The 22025-nt window shown below is 56.2% G+C and overlaps 1 protein-coding gene across 4 annotated transcripts in view; it reads left to right on the top strand.

The window, feature by feature from the left end:
* Nucleotides 1-22025, top strand: part of PARVB (parvin beta) — a 97276-nt gene that overhangs the window by 17969 nt on the left and 57282 nt on the right. Inside the window, exon 1 of one of the 4 annotated variants that reach the window (XM_025457000.3) lies at nucleotides 10346-10476. The exons of 2 other annotated variants lie outside the window; for them this stretch is intronic. In XM_025457000.3, the coding sequence (XP_025312785.2) occupies nucleotides 10377-10476 (100 nt within the window). In that variant the 5' untranslated portion in view covers nucleotides 10346-10376. Of the gene's footprint in view, nucleotides 1-10345; nucleotides 10477-10588; nucleotides 10645-22025 lie in introns of those variants that run through there. One more of the 4 variants, XM_035721762.2, reaches the window with a different exon arrangement.

Here is a 22025-nt window from a genome sequence, read left to right as displayed (position 1 = left end):
TGCCTTGGCAGCCTGTGTGGGTCCCTGTCACCCTCAGCCTTGCTTTCCTTGCCTGTAAAATGGGCACGAGGAGGCCTGGCCTGCCTCCCTGAAAGACTCCTTGGGAGGTTTCACTCCAGACAGCACCTTGGACATGCAGTGGGGGCATAGAACCCTCAAGACGACTCGGGGGCACAGGTTTAAAGGCTTTGGAGGAGGACACCTGGGTGGCTCAGTGGTTGAGCATCTGCTTTTGGCTCAGGGCATGATCCCGGGGTCCCGGGATGGAGTCCTGCATCGGGCTCCCCGCAGGGAGCCTGCTTCTCCCTCTGCCTGTGTCTCTGCCTCTGTCTCTCTGTGTCTCTCATGAATAAATAAATAAAATCTTAAAAAAAAAAAAAGACTTCGGGGGAGTAGCCCCAAGACCTGTAGTTCCTCCAGCTGCCTTCTCTAAGGAACATTGTGAAAATGGAGCCATTCATTCATTCATTCATTCATGCCTTCACTCTTTTGTTCCTTCAGCAAACGTTTGTCGGGCAGGGCTTGGGCTAGAGCCTGGACTGTGCCCAGCAAAACACATGCCTCTCTTCAGAGCAGGTGGGAGCACAGCAGACGCTTCAGTCCTGCCCCAGGAAGGAGGGACCTTAAAGCGTGCGGTGGGGGCCAGCCCTGGCCTGAGATCAGGGAGGACTCGTCCCCTGCAAAGGTGGCTCTTGCGCTCACGCTGGAGGGTGAGCTGGATTTAGCCAGCAGGGTGGCTATAGGCAGAGGGCACAGCTCTGGGCTGGGCCACTTCCCCAGAGAACTGAAATGAAGATGGAGTCCCATCCTCAGGGGGAAACCGAGGCCCTGGGAGGGGTGGGACACCAGGTCGGCTTCAGAGCGAGCAAGGTGTGTGTCGCTGTCAAATGGATGACCCCGTCCTCCAGTGGGAGAGGCCGTCAGCCGGGAAGGGAGATCTTTCTCTTCCCTCTTTGCCCATATCAGGCACCAGACGAGAACCACAGGTCTGTTCCTCGGGGTTGGCTCCGGTCTGATTAAATTCGGGTGGTGCCCTGCACCTTGCAGGCGGCGCGGGTACAAATCTCCACCATGTGAAATGTGAGCGGGGGACACACACGGTGTGCAAGGCGTTTTGAGCTCGATTCGATTTCTCCAGCAGTAAAGAGCCCTCTGAGGAGGCGTCCCCACGGCTGCGGAGGCCCCACTGATTGGTTTTTATTTTCCTTCGCATTGGAATGATCCAATTATAGGCATGACTTCTGAGCCCATTGCAAGGAGCTTTAGAGGCTGCAGGAGCCCTGGAGATTCAGGCCGGAAATCCAGTTCGAATTGGTACCTTATTCCTCTGGAAGCGGCGGGGTGGGATGGGCTCTCTCTCTGCCCGGGCCAAGGGCTCAAGCACCGGGAACGAGGAGCGAGTGGATTTTGGTGTGCGGGCAGTGTGGGCCTCGGCCTCGTCTTGTCTCTGGTGGGGATGGGCTCCCGCGCCCACTGTGAACGAGCCCTGCACGGGTCCTGGGTGCCTCGGTCCTGGGTGGGGGGTGCCCGTGCTGGGCTCACCTAGATCCCTCCCTCCACCGCTCAGTCACCACCCCACGGCAGGGTCTGCAAGGGCCAGGGGGGAGGGAGGTGTTCTATTTTCTGCGGTGACTTCTCAACTCTGCCCCTACAGCCACAGAAAATAGGACACGGATGGCCGTGGGCGTGTTCCAATAAAACTTTATTTACAAAAACAGGCCAGATTTGGCTCCCCTGGGGGTTTACTGTCTCCCGCTCTATGGCCTAGATTAGACTAGTCCTTCCTGTCTTCCTAAACTGTTCTTTGAACAGGAATCCCAACAACCCCACCCGCCCCCGGGACCTTCTGCACCTGTTAAGACTGTATGCTTCAGACTGGTGGGAAGGCACAAGACCTAGGTCGCTTGTCCCCTCTTAGCTTGGTGACCTTGAGCTTGACCTTGCCCCGTCCCATTCTCCAAATGAGGGGATTGATGGCAACACCTCTCTTACCAATACCAGGGTCATTTTAAGAATTAAATGTGTGAACGTGGGGCACCTGGGTGGCTCAGTGGTTGAGTGTCTGCCTTCGGCCCAGGGCATGACCCTGAGGTCCTGGGGTCAAGTCCCGCATCGGGCTCCCTGCATGGAGCCTTCTCCCTCTGCCTGTGTCTCTGCCTCTCTCTGTGTGTCTCTCATGAATAAATAGAGAAAATATTTTTTAAAACGTATGAATGCGTGAGAAAAGGCCTTGTGAACTGTGCAGCATCACCTGCGTGCGCCCACATTTATCACCAGGAGCATAGAGGGGAAAATTGGGCAGAGAAATTGTGGCTGGGGCCCAGGCCAGGCATTTATTTTCACCTGTGCCTTTTAGGTGCAGGGTGTCTGGCTTCTCTGATCTGTGGAATAAAGTGCCCGATGGCCTGTGGCACGCGCTCTCTGTCCTCTCTCTGTCTCTCTGTCTCTCAGTGCTGCTGGCTCCCAAGCTCCATCTGTGCTAAGTATCAGCTGTGATGGGAGAAGCACAGATCCTCCATGGCACTTCAGCCAGGCAGCCATAAAAGTCTTCCTGTCACTTAGCAGAAAGGGTCTCATTTGACAGGTGCCATGTCATCAAAGACCTGTGTTTTGTGGCTGCACAGTCCCTGCTGCAGTATATGTATCAATCTTAGGAAGTGAGAGGGAGGGCCCAGAAAAGCCCTTACGTCCTATGGGCTGTTTACGGGCCCTGGGGGTGTAAGGGGGGATTAATAATGAATAACATTCAGTGGAGAATGTTCCGCTGGTTGGGCTTCAGCCGTGTATAGCCCGTGACTCCATCCCTGGGCGTTTGGTGGTGAAGGAGGCCCCAGAGGCCCTGACATGAGCCAGGTGAGTGGTTCTGTGTCTCAGGGAGTTAGTTTCAGACTTAGCCACAGCGGGAAGAGGGAGAAAGGCAAGCACCCACATTCCCTCTTGATGGAGGGAGCACTTTCTATAGTTGGCATGCATTTACAAAGTGAAGCTCATGCCAGGCGGCACTTTGCTCCTGTTAGCATCATGCAGCAGGCCCAGAAGGAGAGAGCTGTGGAAGGAGATTGAGCGGAGGTCTCTGCGATGGGCTGAGTTGTATCCCCCTCTGCTCCCTCCCCAAAGATGTGTTCAAGTCCTGACCCTGGGGCCCTGGGAATGTGACCTCGTTTGGAAACCGGGTCTTTGCAGATGTGATTTAGATGTAGGTTCAGATGGGGTCCCAGAGTGGGTTGGGTCTCTCATCCAGTGTGTTCAGAGGAGGGTGATGGGGTGACACATGGGGAGAAGGCCACGTGACCATGGCAGCCACCAGCCAAGGAGCGCTGGGGTCTGATGGCCACCACCGGACCCCAGGGAGAGGGGAGGAAGGACCCTTCCCTGGAGCCGTCAGAGGGAGCACGGCCCTGCCACCTTGCTCCCAGACTTGTGGCCCCCAGCCTGGGAGGGTACAAATGTCTGTGTTAAGCCTCCAGGTTTGTGGCCATCTGTTACAGCAGCCTGTACGACCAGTGCCATCATTGTCATCATCTGGCATGGGACCTGCTCATTGCGTCTGTGGTTCTCCTGCCACTGAGGTTGTGAGTGAAAGTGGAAAGTCGCACGTGGGCGTAGAGTTAGGGGCGATGCACTGGTAGTGCTCGTAGACGGGTCCGCCGCCCGGGGGGTGGTGTGAGCGAGGACCAGGCCTCTCCATCCTCGTGTGTGTGCGTGCGTGCGTGCGTGCGTGCGGCCTGCCAGAGCCGGGATCCGGGAGAGGCTGAAGGACTTCAGACTCGCTTTCTCCTCACCTGGTTCTGGGTGTGCTGGAAAGATTTGTGCTCTGCTCTCACCTGGTCCTAAATCCCCCGCCCCTTGAAAGCGTGAAACACTTGTGTTATGAATTCTGGTAAGGTCGGGAATCTTTTCTTGCAAGGGTCCAAAGAGTAGAATTTCAGACTTTGTGAGCCAGCTGGTCTCTGTGGAGACCATCAGCACCGCCGCCGGAGACGACACATATACATCCAGGTGTGGTCACGTGCCAATAAAACCTTTTTGCAAAAGTAGGCGTTGGGCCAGACTTGGGCCCAACTGGCTACACTTTGCCAGCCATGGTGTCAACCAACAATCACAAGACCCCGCATCTGACATGTTCTGCTTTCTAGAATGTTCTCCAAGAGATGGCCATTTAACACGTTCTGTTATTGCTACCTTCCACGGTGATGACCTAGAGGGAGGATTAGAGCATAATCCTGGCAGCGCGGATAAGCAAGCCCGAGATCACTTTGCATGAGAGCCGCTGTGATGGTTTGGTACCCGGAAAGCACACAGTGTGCCTCTGTTTTTATGTAGCTCCCTCCTCCTCGGGAACATGGTCATTAAAATATATATCATGACATGGCAGCATGATTCACAGTAGCCCAAAGCTGGAAATAATCTGTGCGTCGATTGATGGACAATAAACTAAATGCGGTCCCTCCGTACATGGCCTGTGATTCAGCCTTGACAAGGAAGGAAATTCTGATGCCTGTGACTACACGAGCGTTCCTTGAGGGCATTGTGCCAAGTGAAACCAGCCCCAGAAGGACAAATGCTGTAGGATTCCACTTATATGGGGTCCCTAAAGTGATCAAATTCATCCAGATGGAGAGCAGAGTGGTGGGCGCCAGGGCCTGGGGGAGGGGGAGTGGGAGTGGTTTGGTGGGGACAGAGTCTCGCTGTGGGAAGCTGAAGAAGTTGTGGACGGGGGCGGCGGTGGTGATGACTGTACAACAGCGTGACTGGACTTAATGCACCGAACGGTACACTTCGCAATGGTTAAAATGTAGTATTTTTTGTTGTGCGTATTTTACCAGAATCTAAAAGATAAAGGCAAAAATCCTGGGAAACGTTGCACATACAAAAGAACATATGTACAGTTTAAAGAATAATTTTTTAAAAAAGATTTGATTTATTTATTCATGAGAGACGCAGGCAGAGGGAGAAGCAGGCTGTCTGCGAAGAGCCTGATGCGGGACTCGATCCCAGGACCCTGGGCTCACGCCGTGAGCCGAAGGCAGATGCTCAACCACTGAGCCCCCCAGCTGCCCCCGGGCTTCCACCTCTGCCTGTAGCGCTCCCAACCTTCTGAATCTCGCCGGGCAAGTTACCCTACCTCTCTCTCTGCCCTGGTTTTTCTGTCAGGTGACAGGCGTAGCACCAGGTTGTGAGGCTGATTGTGTAAGAGGCTCAGAAACAACACCTGGGAAGTGCTCAGAAAGGCAGCTGGCTGGGAAGCCGCGGTGGTGTCTTTGTCGAGGGGGCCCTGGTGAGGATCTCCGGCAAAAAAATGCTCAGTTTGTAAGCTGGTAGTTCCATTTGTGGGAGAATTAAACACATTTAAGAGTAAATTAAATTAGGGGATCTGTGATCATTAGCTGCGTAAATGCTTTTTTGAGAAATGTAATGTTCCAGGCAAGATATAGCACATGGTGGCATGCTCACTAAATATTTGTTAGAACGAAGGATAATTTTATGAGCCAATCAAGTCACATATAATGGGATTATTTGGTTCTAAAACTAATGAGGTGACAGAGAGCAGGAAAGGCTGCTAAAAATAATCTGTGCTTGTAGAAAATCCAAAGACCAGAGAAGAGGCTCGTGCTGGATTGCAGCCAGGGACGAGGCCCAGAGATTGCTGGCACGCTGCATCCCGGGAGCTGTCCCACGGCCCATTTGGGATGATGGTTCAAGGCCTGAATTCATCTGCACTCTGTGCAGACCTGTCAGAGGTGCACCTGCCTCTGCCAAGCTGGGGAAACCAGTGGATAGAACGAACTGGATACCGACTTTGTAGCTTAGAATGGGAAGTGTGGCTGGGATCCCGAGTCTCGGTCCTCTGCACCTGGCCCCCAGGGGGTGGCGGAGTGGGGAAATCAGTCCTTGATTGCCTTTTCCTTGTTTCTGGTGGTCCTTGGCTTATAGACACATCACTCCAACCTGTCTCTGTCACCGCATGGCCGCCTTCCCTCTGCGTCTCATTTCCAAATTTCCCTCTCCCTGTAAGCACACCCTGTATGGCCTCCTAGTCACTTGATCACACCCGCAAAGGCCCTCTCCCCCAGTAAGGTCCCATGCATGGGTTCCCGGTGGTGGTGAATTCTGGGGGTAGGGGATACTCTGCAACACACGGTACCCCACACTTAGTAGATGCCTAAAACCCATCAGGGATTATTCCTCTTATGATTATTCTCATCGATGAGGGAGTGGTGGGGATAAGTCGTAAACACATAGCTAATCCTATTTTATCTTGGGGCTGCACACTCTGTGGTTCATCTTGAGGTCTCTTGTTGGTTTTGAAGGGAGAAGGAGGATTGGTCTTTCTCTCTTCATTTGAAAAAGACGGTGGAGCATGTGTCTGTGCAGGGCCCACAGCTTAGAAATTGATAAACCCTTGTAGATGAACTTCTGCTTGTAATTTCCTTCTGTACGGTTTTTTGAGGCATAAGATAAACAGCAATTTTTCCTGACATTCTCTTCTTCTTCTTCTTTTTTTTTTTTTTTAAAGATTTTATTTATTTGTTCATGAGAGACACAGAGAGAGAGGCAGAGACACAGCAGAGGGAGAAGCAGGCTCCCTGCAGGGAGCCCGATGTGGGACTTGATCCTAGGACCCCAGGATCACGCCCTGAGCCGAAAGCAGATGCTCATCCCTGAGCCACCCAGATGCCCCCTGATATTCACTCCTTTAAGGTGAACACTGCTCACTATCAGCCTTGGGGGGTTGATTGAGCTGGTGCAGTGTCCCAAAGAGAAGAGCCGGCCATGGCCACGAAATGTGGGTGTTGGGTGTAAATTCAGAATATTGTGTGCTTGATGTCGCTTATATATTGGCTATAAAAAAGGATGTCACCCAGCTCTTCCCTTAAAAACTCTCACTTGGCTTGTTTGACAAGTACAGAGGTGTGTCATTAAACAGATACAAAGACTGCTGTCGTCTGATTTTAAATAGCGCTTGTCACTCTCCTGGTGGTGTTTGCCTAGCATAATGGCGGGGTGGATGTGACAGTCCCAGGTGGCGGTCTCCTCCAGCGCAGTGCTTTTTCTCTCCTTGTCATCAGCGGAAACCTCTTTGCTTATGTTCCGAGAAGGTGGGAAGGATTCAGAGACGAAGGGTGGCTTCTTGCACAGGAATTTCGTGGCTTGTTGCTACGGGGCATCTTGCGCTCCAGTATCTGGGGGGCGGAGGTGAGGAACTGCTTTCAGGTGGAAACTTCCAGAAAATTGAGCGGGAGAAACGGAGGCTGAGCTGGAAGCGAGAGAAATCGGCAGTGAAAAAAGGTGCTTGAAGCCGGGTGCTTCGGGGTCCCCGTCCCCGTGTTTCGGGGTGGGGGTGAGGACCCCGGGCTTAGCACGTGTCCCACCTGCTGGGACGTAACTGGGTGGGTCGGGGCCCTCTGGTGACGCAGCCGCGGTAGGCATCAGGGCTTAGATGAGGTCGGGATGCACCTAGCTCCCAAAGAGTGGGGACCCCGAGGAGAGTCTGGTGTCGCTCAGGAAGAGAAGTGGCGGAGGAGAGGAGGTGCCGGGCTCCGTTCCTTCCTTCTGGAATAGAGTGGGTCCTCGTTCCACGCGGTTCTTTTGTTCTCACCACGAACACTGTGTCAGCGATACGGAACCACCGCTCCCGGGGGGACAGCGTTCACTTACTGGTCAGTATGTGGCTTTGTTTTACGTGTGCTCCTGTTTAAAGCCACCTGATGTGATAGAGATTATTGATTCGTTACCATGGAACTTGCCACCACCGCCGCCGAGACCTGTGCCTGGACACAGCTCATCTAAAACATGCGTGTCCTTCACAAGGCACGTCACAGCTTTCTTGCACTTGGGGACATGGGACTCTGCTTCACGATGCTTGGGGTCATCTTTCTTTTAAATTCAATGTATTTAAACTAAAAAAAATTATTTTTATTTTTTTTAAAGATTTTATTTATTTATTCATGAGAGACACAGAGGGAGAGAAAGAGGCAGAGACACAGGCAGAGGGAGAAGCAGGCTCCATGCAGGGAGCCTGAAGCAGGACTCGATCTCAGGACTCCAGGATCATGCCCTGAGCTGAAGGCAGGTGCTCAACTGCTGAGCCACCCAGGTGTCCCCCAAATTTGTTTTAAATCACCTGTTTCTTCTTCCTCTTCCCATAACTCCCCACCTCTGGCAGTGCCTGGCTGCCTGGGTGGCTCAGTGGGTGAAACGTCCCAGGGCCCTGGGATCAAGTCCTGCATCCGGCTCCCTGCTTAGCGGGAGCCTGCTTTTCCCTCTCCATTTGTCCTCCAACCCTCCCACCCCCCTGCCCCAGCTCATGTTTCTCTCTCAAATAAGTAAATAAAATCTTGGGGAGAAAAAAGAGGCATCTCTCTGGGCACCAGGGGTGTTTGCTGTCCTGTTGGTGGGCTCTGTGTTAATTTGGGTTTGCCAGGGTTGACCTAACAAAGTCCCATAGACCGTGTGGCTTAAGCGGCAGTAACTTAGGTACGTCTGGTTCTAGAGGCTGGACGTCCAAGGCCAGGGTGCCAGCAGGGTTGGCTTCTCTCCCTGGCTGGCTGATGGTGTCTTCCTCGGGGTCGGCACATCCCTGGCTTCTGTCTGTGTCTGTGTCTACATTTGCTCTTCTTCCATGGACACCAGTCACGTTGGATCAGGGTCCACCCATAGGACCCCATTTTACCTTAACCTTCTTTTTTAAGATTTTTATTTATTCATGAGAGAGAGAGAAAGAGAGAGAGAGAGAGGCAGAGACACAGGCAGAGGGAGAAGCAGGCCTCATGCAGGAAGCCCGATGTGGGACTCGATCCTGGGTCTCCAGGATCACGCCCTGGGCTAAAGGCAGATGCTCAGCCACTGAGCCACCCAGGTGTCCTGCTTTAATCTCCTTTTTAAAGCCTCTGTCTCCAAATCCAGTCACAATCTGAGATCCTGGGGATGAAGACTCTGACGTTTGTGTTCTGGGGGTGCAGGGGATACAGTGTAGCCCATAGTCTCCCAAACACAAGAACCCGTAAACTAAGATCAGCCTGGGGCCTGCATTGGCTTTGGGCGTCTAGTACTTGCTGGGCCACTTCCCTGGTCTCACCTCCATGTGACCATGGGTTTGTACCATGTCTAGTGGGGTGGAGTGCGGGGTGGGGCGGGGGTGCGTGGGAGGGTGGCATCATGATGCTCATGGCTGCTCGTGGCCCCAAAGTACCTTTCTGGAACCCTGCCACCAGGAGGGCCAGCTCCGGGTACCCCCGTGTCTCGGTCGGGCTCATGCCCTCCCCACTGAAGCCAGCCCGGGGCCGGTGGCTCATCACACAACACCACCGAGCAGAATGTGTTTCCCTGGGAGCTGGGGATGGCTAGTAATGATCACAGATAAGAGCTAATGGTGCTTCCCGGTGCCAGGTGCCGCAGAAACTCGTTTACCCCGTGACAACCCCACGAGCTCAGTTATGGTTGGGAACCCTGTCTTATAGATGTGGAAACACAGACATGTAGCCCGTGCAGGTCACCCCGCTGGTGGGTGGCTGGGCCCTGCTTTTTTATTTTATTTTATTTTATTTATTTACTCATGAGAGACACAGAGAGAGGCAGAGACACAGGCAGAGGGGGAAGCGGGCTCCCTGCCGGGAGCCCCATGTGGGACTCGATCCCAGGACCTCAGGATCATGCCCTGAGCCAAAGGCAGCTGCTCAACCTCTGAGCCCCCCAGATGTCCGTGGGCCTCGCTTTTTTTTGAAACCCAGAGATCTACCTGGTGGCCAGAGGGGGAGGAGATCTAGTTCTGCACTGCCCCCCCCGCCCCCTCCCCTGCCCCCCAATTCCAGGATCTTCCTGGGTCCCTCTGCCCTGGGAAGTGAGCAGCACCCAGAGCAGGTCTACAAGCCTCCGCAGTTTGGGTGGCTCCGGCTTTCTGTTTCTGGTATCTGATTTCTGTTGTCGTGGAGACGGGGTGACAAGTGTTGCTCGTGGGCGCGGGGGCTCCTGACGTCGTTGGCAGCCGCTGGGCCCTCCCCCCGGGGGCCCAGCCTCCAGCCCCAGGTCCAGATCGGAGGCTTATCGGAGGCTTATCGGAGGCTTATCGGAGGCTAGCGTCTGCGGTTCTGTTTGTCCCCTGAGCCAAGTGATCACCACTCCGGTCGCACCACAGGACTGGAGACTCCCTTCCTTCCTTCTCTGTGCGCTGTGGGGCGGTTCTCCCGGGGCAGTTTGTTGGCCCACGAGGCCGTTGGCCGTGACGATGAAAATAGTGTTTCGTGGTCAGCGGAGTTCTATCATCTGGAAGCAGCCTGTCCCCCGGGCACCCCGATCCCTCGTGCCTTCCTCAGAGCGCCCTAAAGAGGCCTTTTCTGCAAATCGCCAAGTCATGACGACCCTGCCCGTGCCCATATATGCCCCTGATGTGTGTCCCCCGGCTCCCCGCCGAGTGCCCGCTGGCCTGGCATGCATCTGGGCTTCTAACGCGTCCTCCAGTCGCACCCCTCCTGGCCAGTGAGTGCCCCCTGTTTCTGACCACTTTCAGCAGGTGTTACACCCAGGCCGGCCCTTACTCCCCCTCTGCTTTAGGGGCGGGGGGGTGTCTAGACGAGCGTGGGCCCTGGGCTGGCCATGTGACACTTCCCAGGAAGGTGACGAGGACGTTGGTGTGAGGATGGTGGGGTAAGTGGGTCCTTGGGGATCTCCACTCGGCCCAGGTGGACAGGTACCTGCTGTGTGCATCACAGCTGCCGGGCTGCTTCCATCATTCGGTGGGACACGTGGATCTTTGGGCCCAGAAGGATGGCGTTTGGAACATTTCAGGGACAAGTGGCAATGATGCTGGTTGTAGGGACTACCTGATATGATGGATTTCTTCCTGTTTTTTTTTTTTTTTATTAAAGGTTTTATTTATTCGTGAGAGACACAGAGAGAGAGACAGAGACACAGGCAGAGGGAGAAACAGGCTCCCTGTGGGGACCCCGATGCAGGACTCGATCCCAGGACCCTGGGGTCATACCCTGGGCTGAAGGCAGACGCTCAGCCGCTGAGCCATCCAGGTGTCCCTGATGGGTTTCTTTTGAATGACCTTTGGCTCTGTCTTTCCCCTTTAACTGGCTGTTCACAGCCAGGATCTGGCTCTCCTTGTCACCCCCCGGATAAGAGATTTGTTTCGTCTTTTCTTCGGGAGCAGTAGACGTTGGAAGGAATTTGTGTGGAGCAGGTGGGGGTGATGAGCCCAGCTCTGTGGTTGTCAGTCCCGGTCGTGGCAGCTGGCATAGTCACCCAGCTGCTCCATCTTCCCACCCGGGCAGGAGATAGTGGTGCAGGTGACGTGTCTCGTGTGATGCTCATAACTTCACAGTTGAGGAAGCTGAAGGTCAGAGAGGCTAACTAACGTGCCCGAGGTCATGCAGCACTTGGGAACTGGAGTCAGGGGTTCACCTGAAGTCCTTTCCTTTTATTTTTTTAAAAATATTTTATTTATTTATTCATGAGAGTCACAGAGAGAGAGGTAGAGATACAGGCAGAGGGAGAAGCAGGCTCCATGCAGGGAGCCCGATGTGGGACTCGATCCCGGGACCTGGGATCACGCCCTGAGCCCAAGGCAGATGCTCCACCGCTGAGCCACCCAGGCGCCCCTCACCGGGAGCTCTAACATCGGCTTGAAGATCATCTCCCTGGTTATCTGGAGGCCCCTTTGCCTCTTGTACCAGGAAAGCTCCCAACAAATGCTCCTTCCCCACCCGATGGAGGAAAAAACACATTTTCCCTGGGCTCTGCTTGGTTTAAAAAAAAGGGGGAGACACTGGTGCTTGGGTCCTCAGGTGACCACGCTAGGAGCCCTAAGTCACAGACGGAGTTTTGCCTGTGTCTTGATCATTCACATGCTTTCTGTAGGTGTGTGGGGCCCCTTCTGGAGGAGAAACTGGCAGTTGAAGGAGGAGTTTAAGGAGGTTGAATGCAGGGAGGCTCTCTGCTCACTCTGGGAAGGAAGGCTTCCCCATAAGGAGCCCCTGGCTCTTCCCTGCAGGAGTGCGTGGGGGAGGGGAGGAATAGGAGCAGATGGTCGATGGAGGGGCTGGGCAGCTGGCAGAGGGGCAGACCCGGAGGACCTTGCTCTTGCCCGTTCTAACCCAGGTGCTGGGAGGCCGCGTTCACTGCCCGTCCCCCTGGGGGAGTCTTGAGGCGCAGGCGCACAGTCAAGGCTCTGAGAAGTTCTGCAGAAAAAGTCCTCTGTTCAGCTCTGCTTCACCCACTGCTTCCTGTGCTCCTGTGACCCGGGCTGAATTCCTGCAGGATGCCCAGCTAGGGGAGCCCCCTTTCGGGGACCAGCAGTGATGGGGACAAACAGGCATCCTGCTCTGCTGTGCCCTGCTATTCTCCAGTTTTCTCCGGTCCTGCTGGGTGTCAAAAAGCGAATCCTGAGCGTGCTTTCTGCCTGGAAAGTACGCAGGTGGAGGTCTATTAACTTCTCCGTGGGGAAAGGCCCCCAGATTCCCAAGGTGTGGGGAGCGACTTGAGAGCGGCCCCTCCACTGGGCTCTGTGGCCACCTGCCCACACCCCCTCCCCGTTCCCCCAGCTTGCTCTGCTCGGCTCCCAGAGGCCTTTTCTGAAATCTCGCTCCCCATTGGGGTGTTTGCGTGTATGTCACGTCCTCAGGCTTGAGATCTGCTGTGCAGAGGGCAGAGGGCAGGACAGCGGTGACGGGCCTGAGGATAGCGGGACGCTCAGTGAGGGGACAGAAGGATACCAGTCCTCGCTCCATCTCTTGCTGGCCACCGGGCCTTGGCCATTCCTTTATCTTCCTCATTGGTAAAATGGGGGTAAGGGAGCCACCCGCTCATTGCACTTAGGTCCTCCTGCGGCCATCCACAGGTGCCCAGCAGGTGCCACTCCTGTGTCGCTGCCTGTTGTCGCCGTGTGTTCTGGCTCCCATCTCCCTCCTCCCTACTATGGGGATCCAGGAGGGTAAGAACTTTCCAAGGTTTCTTAAGTGCCAGTGACCTCCCTTGTCTGTTATTTTGTGGAGAGCGTTACCTCGCTGGGGAGACTTGGTTCTGGGATGGATGTCAGCACTCGGCTGTCTCTCCTTGGGCAGATCGCCTGCTCGCAGAGCCTTGTCCCCTGGTCTGCAGTGGCAGCCGGGAGCCCGCGTGAGCTCGTGCAGGAGGGTGTGGGGCAGGCAGGCTCCCCGTAGAGGCCAACTTCCTTCCTCCGTGGCGCCAGGTCCAGTTGTCTCCGTCTCCACCCTGCAGGGTGGGGGATTTCAAGTTGGGGGCGGATTGGGACACGAGCGAGCGGGGAACTTGCGAATGAAGAGATGGCAGTTTGTTGATCGGGGACTTCAGAGTCACCCTCTCTTCCCAGCTCATTAGCCGTCCTCCTGCTACAGGAAGACCCAGAGCAAAAGGACTCCCTTCCCCTGCCTGCTGGGAATGTGAGGATGGAGGCTGCCACCGTGTCCCTCCTCCTTACAGGCCAAGACTTGGTTCCAAGGTTACCTGCTCCAGGAAGCCTGCCTGGACTGCCAGTCGTTCCCTCTCAGGTCGCTAGCATTTTCACACAGCTCCATTACCCGTCTCCTGGGTGCTGAGGCCCCCGCGGCAGGGCCTGTGTCCGAGTCCTCGCCTGCCACCCAGTGCCCGACCTGGTGTTGGTGGATGTCTGTGGAGTGGTCGCGGGTGAGTGGATGAGCAGAAGTAAACTGAGTCAGAGCTCTTCCCAGCTCTGCTATCGATGTGCGGAAAAAGCCAGACTTCTTCTATGAAGTGGAGGAAGTGCAAACTAAAAGTGAATTAATATAAGCACCTACTCGCCCCAGCCCCTGACTGTTAACCTGTCAGCCCCGTCAATGCCAGAGGGCCCCGGGGGATGAACTATGTCCCTCGGTGTTATCATCCTCTCCCCGTGCAGCTGGGGAAGTAGGATGCGCCTTTGCTTGGGGTCTGCTGCCCGGAGGCACTCACAGGCGGTGGAAGGCCCCAGAGGCCCAGCAGGGAGCACCCCTTGGACCAGAGTGTGAGGACCCTGGGGCGGGAAGGAAGCCGGGTGCCGTGACAGTCACCCAGGCATCCTTGGGGCGAGCATCTGAGCAGGGCTCTCTGGACGCACAAGGAGGGGCTGGTCATCTAGAGCTCCCGCGGGCGGTCAGACGGTCAGCACACACCCCGCGGCTTTGAGGCTGCGTGGTCCCGTTGCCCACACGGCCGCCTGGGTGAGCAAGGCGGACAGGAGACCATGTCGGGACTGTGATGCTGGGCTGCTCAGCGGAGTATCTGGCAGCAGCTGTCCCGCCTGCACACCGGCCTGGTCCAGCGTCCCCACCTAGCCCCCCTGTCACCAGAGTGCGGAGCACTGACCCTGGGGGGGCCCTAGCTTCCGTGGGGAGGGAGGGGGCCCAGTTGGCAGGGCAGCCAGATGTGGGGAGGTGGGAGGCCAGGCCTCCAGCAAACGGCTGGGTTTGTTACAGCCCCAAGAGGGCAAGTTCCCCCGCCCCCTACCCCCAGGGTGGGCTGACCCCTTCACCAGCACTTCACCACCTAGGAAGGAAGAGGCCCCAGGATGGGGCAGCAGCAGGCATGACTCCCCCGTGCTCCCCTCAGCCGCCTGGCCGGGCATTAGAGTCTAGCCGAGAGCCAGGCCTGCCGCATGGCCATGAGCTTGCCCTGGCCCTCGGGCCCCCACCTCACGTCCATACTTGATTTCTCAGCCAGTAGAGTCTGGGCTGGGCCTTTGTGCCAAGGACGCCTGCCCCCATGTGTTCCCTGGACTTGGGGCCTGGTTGGCAGCAGGCAGGAGCCTTTTGCCCAAAGGTCTAGAGGCAGGGACCCGCACCGCCTTGGCCCTGTGGGCTGGAGGATGCCCACACTCCACACTTGGTTACACCCTGTTATTACTGCGTGAAGTTGTCACGCTGTTGTCCATACGGTACCGTCTGTGTCCAGCTTGAACAGGTGCTCCCCGAGCACAGGGTCTGTTGTACCCTTGGAGCCCAGGGTATGGTTTGCAGAGCACAGGACAGCTGGATGGGGTCCATGACAACCCCGTGAGGTGGTGTTGAAGGGCCCAGTCCCCATGGGATCCTAACCTGAGTGAGGGTACCGAGGAGCTTGCCGATGCCACCCAGCTGTGCAGAGATGTCGGGAGCCCTCACCTGGCCAGCGTCTGGGGGGCCCGAGGCAGCTCGAGCAGGATCCCCTCTGTCCCCTCCCGGCACTGTTCACGTTTTGCACTGGATGATTCTCTGGGGCGGGGCCGGCCTGGGTGCTGAGGTGCTGAGCGGCCTCCTGTGGGGGGGTTCCGCCCTCCCGACTGAGGCCGGGCCTATTTCAATGACTGCTGTGTCATTGGAGCTTAGCCCGGGGTCTGGCACAGGGCAGGTGCTCAGTAAAACCGGTGCAGTCAGAGAATGTTCTGGGCCTTTTGAGATGACATGGAGTAGTAGCGGGGCTGTTGCGAGGCCGTATGAGTTTTCTGTGGCTGCTATAACAAATTACCACAAGTTTAGTGGCTTCAAACAGCACAAATGGGGCACAGGGAGCTTCTCCCTCTGCCTGTGTCTCTGCCTCTCTCTCTGTGTGTCTCATGAATGAATAAATAAAATCTTAAACAAAACACAAACTTACAGTTCTGGAGGTCTTAAGTCCTAAAATCCAGGTGTTGGCAGGGCTCTGCTCCTTCTGGAGGCTCCAGGAGAGAATCTGTTTTCTCGACACCTCAGCTTCTAGGGGCCCCCTGCCCCGCGTTCCTTGGTGTGGGGCCCGTTCTCCATCTGCAAAGCCAACGATGGGTGCCTTCGGCTCTCTCCCTGCTTCTGCTGTCTCATTGCTCACAGCTCCACCTATGTCCTTTTTTTTTTTTTTTTAAAGATTTTATTTATTTATTTGAGAGGGAGGGAGGAGAGGGAGCATGAGCTGCGGAAGGGGCAGAAGGAGAGGGAGGAGCTGGGAGCCTGATGCGGGGCTCGATCCCAGGACCCCAGGATCACGACCTGAGCCGAAGGCAAACAGTTAACCGAGCCACCCAGCTGCCCTCATCTGTGTCCTTTTTATAAGGACCCTCACAACTTCTTTGGGCTCACCTGGCTAATTGGGATAACTCCTCATCTCAGGACCCTTAACTTAATCATATCTGCAAAGTCCCTTTTGCCTTGTAGAGTCACAGGGAGCAGAGTGGAGACAACTGTGGGGGAAGGGGGCGTTATTTAGCAGGGCACAGAGGCCCCAAAGGAAAATAGCTCCTGTGAGTTCCAAAGAGGAACAACGGAGGGGACAGTTAGGGTCCTGCAGCATTCACGTGTTCATTCGTCCACGAATCCACCATTTACTTGCCATGTGTCGCCGAGTGCCTCCTGTGGGCCGGGCCCCGTGCGGCTGCCCTTCCAGAGCACTGTGGACACGCATCCTCTGACAGGTGTATGCATCTGCCTCAAACGTGACCATGCTTGAAAGGAAAGCAATAGGACGCAGCCCCTTGGAACCATGTGGGGTGCCGGGGGCAGGGGAGCCTCGCTTTGGCTGGCAGGATGGGAATCTCCACTGGCTCCCAGCTGCCCCTTTGGGGCTTTCCCTCCAAAGGCTGGTCTCCGGGAACCCCGGTGGGTCCTGAAGGTCCCTCTCCTTTGTTGTCTGGACCGTTGGATCCATTCAGCAAGGGTGGAGCCGTGCTTGCCCAAGGGGGGGCCGCCCGAGAAGCCGCGTGGGCCCCTGGAGTATCTCCGGTGAGGACGCGGCCGCCAGCCCCCCGGGTGCCCATCCGCCCATCCGCCCAGACTCTCTGGGTGGCGTCTGTGCAGAGGGAGTCTGGTCTCGCATCGGCCGTGGAGATGGGCCACGAGAGGGCGCTGTCCCGCCGGCGGTGTCCTCCCCGAATTCTCTAATTCACCCCCCTCCCCCGAGGTCTCTGGTGGCAGGTGCACAGAGTATCTCTTTTTTTTTTTTTTTTTAACGACTTAATGATTTAATCTTCTTATTTTCTCAGCAGAGCGCGCTTTGGACTTCCCTGAATACGATGGGACTTTACCGATCAGATTAATTAATACGAGTTTGCAGCGCAGGGACCAGCCGCACTTGCTTCACCAGGCTTACTTCTGCATTGCCGTTTCTCTTTTCTCTTTATTAAGCACATTTCTCTCCCGGTGCATTAAGCTCGTTGGGCTCACCCCGCTCCTGGAAATGATCAGAGGATTTCATAACCTCCTGCTTTGGTGGGGCACCCCGGCACTGCTCGGCTCCTGGGCGGGGCAGGGGGCCCCTGGCCGCGGCCGATAAGTACACAGGGGAGACATCCATGTGGCTTTTTGGATAATTCTGGGTCTCTTGAGGGGATGCTTTCAGCCCTCTGCCCCCACCTTCTGCTTATTTTAGGCTCTTTCTCCCTATTTTGTTAACTCATGACAGATTTTCATGACCAGTGATTGAAATTGCTTCCACGTACTCACCAAAACCCAGCACGATTGATTGGTGGAAATGTGATAAATGCACCATCCCCAAATCAAGGGAACAGAGCACATACATCACATCCAGATTAGCATGAACGCAGCCAGGATGCAGTGATTGCCAGGCGTTTGTGCTAAGCGGGGGACTGAGAACGCGGGAGGCGAACCTGGATGGCCCTTTTGGGGGCCGGGGGAGGCTGGCCTCGGGGCGTGGGTCCAGCTGTTCGTCAGATCACAGATACCAAAGAGCACCCGTTAAGTGACGGTGGCCCTCGAGGGCCCGGGAAGCCGGGGCTCTTGCCCATCCCCAGGGAGGCACATTTGCCGGGGGAGCCCACTCCGCCATCCGTTGCTCCTGGCACGCGGCTGCATTTTGATTTCACTGTGAGTCACTTGAGCAGTGCTTCTGAGCCTTCCGCGGGCTCCGTGGCTTCCTTCTCCTGGTCGCCGGTCACCACCCACGGTGGCTGGCCTCAGCTCCCACCTGGCGCTTTGGGAGGCACTTTGGACTTCTTGGGGAGTTGATGTGGTGGGGGTGGCTGGGGGGTGGGGTGGGTCACACTGTTGCTGGCACTGTCCAGCTGCCATCCTGATGTTTTACGTAGAGTTGAGGCTCTGTTATAATTCAGCCCAATTAGTTTCTGTTCTAAATGCTCAGCCACCATATAAAGCATTTCGTGGTGATGCCCGAGCAGTAAGTGAAGGATCCTGGAGGTTGGATCACGCCTGCTTTGCTTTGTTTCAGTGTCTGGGTTTTTTGAGAATCCGTGACGTGGGGGTACATCCCACCCCCGTCCTCTGAACAGTTAGCTGATGAAGCCGTGATACCTCTCGATCCTTACACACACCTGAGGCTTTCGGGATTTGGTTTGACTTGGTTCTGTCAGGCGGGCGCGCTTTCGTGGGGCCCTCTCTGCGGGGCCCACTTCTGGGAGCATTAGGGTTGCTAGGGGTTGGCCTCTGCCTCTGGGAGCCTAAAATCTGGCAGGGAGACATCCACACACGCCTCCCTGGTCGCCACCCGGGAGCGCAGGGGTGGCTGTGAGTTCCCGCAGCTTGGCAGGCCGGGTGAACTTGCCAGGCAGGTGCCTCCGTGTGACACGAAGCCATCCCTGTTCCCCAGTGCAGGTGCCGGTGGGGGCACGGGAGGGGGAGACCCGACGTTTACCGCCCGGCTGCTGCTTGTTTGATTAGTTGTCACGACAACCTCAGAGTCCTGTCTGGTTATCATCCCCCTGCAGTGGAAAGACAGTGAAAGACAGAAGGAGACGCGGCCCGTGCCCAAGGTCATTGTACGACGGACCTCCAGAGCCTCTGGGTTCTCTAGTCTGCCCGCACCAGCGCCCGCCCTGGACTGGGGGTGGGGGGTGGGCTTCCGGTGGAAGAGCAGAGGTTCGCAGCGGACTATAAAGGTGCAGCGTGTTGGGCTGGCAGGTGCAGCTGCAGGATACAGTGCTCTTGGAGGGGTCACAGCCCGAGCAAAGGCCCGGGGGCCTGGCTGTGCCTGACCCTGTGCTCTTCCTCAGTGGAGTGTCGGGCTGGGATGCGAGGGGCAGGGATTTGGGCTTTGTGTGGGGAGGCATTAGAAGATGGGGACGGTCTGTGGGTAGAGGCATGGCCTGATGGGCTGTGTTGGGGGGACAAAGTCTTGAGACAGGGTGGGAGGTGGCCTGGAAGAGAGGGACTGGGAGCCGAGACCCGCAGATTGCGGAGCACGCCCCTGGCCTCGCGCTGGTCCAGCCGCTACATCCGGCCCCTGAGGATCCTGACTGCTGCATCCGGGAGGGGACTTGACTAAGCTGACCCACTTGCTGTCCTCCTGAGCAGCCGGCCACATCATCCCCCGTCCCTCCAGGATCAGTCATCCTTTCTGAGCCGGGAGCCCGGGCCCCTCCCGTGTCCTGGTTTCTGCTCGCCAGGTGGTTTATATGGTAAACCTGACATTTCACGTTCACCTAGAAGTCTTTCTTCCTGTTCTCCTTCCCACAGACAAGCCGTTTCTCTGTGATTCTCACATTTTTCTGATCCCCCAGGGCAAAGGGGAAGAAAAGGCCTGATCTGGGCCGGGGAAATTACCTGTTTGACATCAGCTTCTGAGTGCCAGCCTTTTTTATATTTGTACTTAAGCGACTCTCTGTATTCAGAGGACCTACTTTCCTGGACACGGGTGGGTCGCTTTGTTCTCGCTGGCCTCTCCTGCGGGTGCCTGCAGCAGGTGGCCGGTCTGGACGCGCACCCCAGCCGACGAGGTTTGGGGAATGTGGCTCCAGAGGCAGCTTTGTCCCAATAAGTCCCTAATTGCGGAGCAGCATCCCTCCCCTGAGTGCTCACCGTCCACACACCACATCGTGGTAATTGGGTCCTTGGCGACCCACGGCTGCCAGGCTAATGGAAGCCTTAATGGAAACTCTCCTTTTCCACCCAATTAAGTGGCTGGAGGTGGAATGTTTTGCAAGCACTGTGTGTTCCCCGTTTTCCCGGCTTTCCCCATTCTTCTGACTCCTTACCTAAATTCTCTGTTCAGCTCCATTTTGTTCATGTAAACACGTAGTCCCTTGTTCCTTCTACAAAGATCTGTTGCGTGGGGCACCTGGGTGGCTCAGTGGTTGGGCGTCTGCCTTTGCCGCAGGTCATGATCCCGGGGTCCTGGGATCGAGTCCTGCATAGGGTTCCCTGCTCAATGGGGAGCCTGCTTCTCCCTCTCCTCCTCCCCTCTCCTCATGCGCACCTGACTCTCTCTCTCTCTCAAATAAATAAAATCTTAAAAAAAAAAAATCTTTTGCGCTTATGACATGTCAGGTTTTGTGCAGGATGTGAGGCCGTGGTTGTGAACAGTACCTGGCCCCTGCGCACTCTGGGGTACGGGGCAGAGAGGCAGGCCCACCCCGCAGCTACATGACAGGGGGTAAAAGATTATGGTTGTCACACGTGAGGGGAGCTGTAGGAAGCCAGAGGGGGAGCCCTCGCTCTGTCTGGGGTCATGAGTGCAAAGAGAATGCTGTCCTTGCCAAAGCTGGGGCATGGGGTGGAGTTAGCCAGATGGACCGTGAAGAGCATCTCTGGTGCTGGGGACAGTTGGGGCAACGATGTGATGGACACTAGTGGTTTTGGGGTGGTCTCGTTGGCGGGTGTGTGCAGAAGTCAGGAGCTGCAGCTGGTTTGATGAGGGGTGGCATGTGCTCATCAAGCATTTGGGTGCCTCTCCAGGGGGCTTGCCTTTTACCTTGGCGCCAGCGGGAGCCGCGCTGTGGATTACACCAGGGAGCGACTGGTTAGCTTTCTGTGTCAGAAGGACTGTCGCATCAGATAGGACTCTGTTTGCAAATGACAGGAAACTCAAAGTGGTTGAAGAACAAAGTGGAATTCGTGGGTCCTGCCTTGAAAAGAAAGGGCCATCTGTTGGCCGGCCTCGGGTTGGGCTTGATCCAGCACACAAACAGGGTTGCTAAACTAGTCTCTCCGTTTTGTCTTAATAGATTATAAGGCCTGAGAATGGGGTAGGGGTCCTTGCTGATTCTGTCCGAGGGAAAGCTGGGTTCTGTGTGGCCAGAAGAAAGGTGACAGGTGCTGGGGAGGAGAAACCGCTGAGTCTAGGATGGTCACCCGCCAAAGGGGAGAGGCCACGATAGGGCCTGTGGGAGGCCGGGTGGCCATCCTGGTGACGGGTGACAGGTTCCTCCCCTCTGCGCACCGGCTGCTCCAGGGACAGGACACAAGATGCTGACTCTCAGGTCGGTCCTGTCTTGCCCAGCACCCTGGTTCCTCCCTCTGTGTTCTTTGCGTGTGTCTGTATTTTGCGGCCTTTTGCCTCCAGCCGTGGCTCCAGAATCAGGGTATCATTTGCAGTAGCTTCACATGGTCAGGGCTGTGCCTTGAGGTCCCCTCACTCCATCTCTGCCTCCCTCCGGATTGCTTGCTGTGTCCACTGGGGCTGGCAATGCCTCCGGGAGAATCCCAAGGGTCCCCCTCCCCAAGGCCCATTTCTACCATTGAACCCATTTTCCTAGGGTGTGGGAACCAGCCCTTTGGAGAAGAGAGCCTTGGGAGGAGCCAGGGGTGGCAAGTGAACTCATCCATTATTGCTGCCGGGCCCAGCAGCTCCGCACTTGGCTCGAGATCGAGAACAGGGATTTGGAGGAGGGGTGAAGTTCTGGGTTCTCCCCACCGGTGGGAGGTGTTCCGTGCCTCCTGTCAGTCCCACCAGAATTGGGAAGATGATGTGGTTTGGGGCACGGCCAGCCGTGGGTGGGTGGGATCCATCCCTAACTGGCCGGGCCAGCTTGGATGTGGCTCAGTCTCTTAGAGACCTCGCCTGCGGTGGGGAGCTTCGTGTGCTGGCACATGGGAGGCGTGCCCAGTAGACCTCCTTCCTTCCCGGGGAGGGAAGCACCTGTGGCAGGTGCGGGCCAAGTGGAAAGGTGTTGAACTGTGGCCCCCCGTCTTCATCTCTGAAAGGAACACCAAAAGCTGCAAGCCAGTTTGGGTTTCAGGAGCAGGGGTGGGGGGGTGATGCTGTCTCTAAGTTCTGGGCTCATGGACCACCGGGCATCAGTGACATCACCTTGGGGCCAGTTACTGGAGCCAAGCCTTGGACCCTGCCCAGGCCTGCTGGGTTGGAATCCG

The sequence above is a fragment of the Canis lupus genome, chromosome 10 (assembly GCF_003254725.2).
Source record: "Canis lupus dingo isolate Sandy chromosome 10, ASM325472v2, whole genome shotgun sequence".
NCBI classification, from domain to species: domain Eukaryota; kingdom Metazoa; phylum Chordata; class Mammalia; order Carnivora; family Canidae; genus Canis; species Canis lupus.
This window is presented reverse-complemented; position numbering and strand designations above follow the sequence as displayed.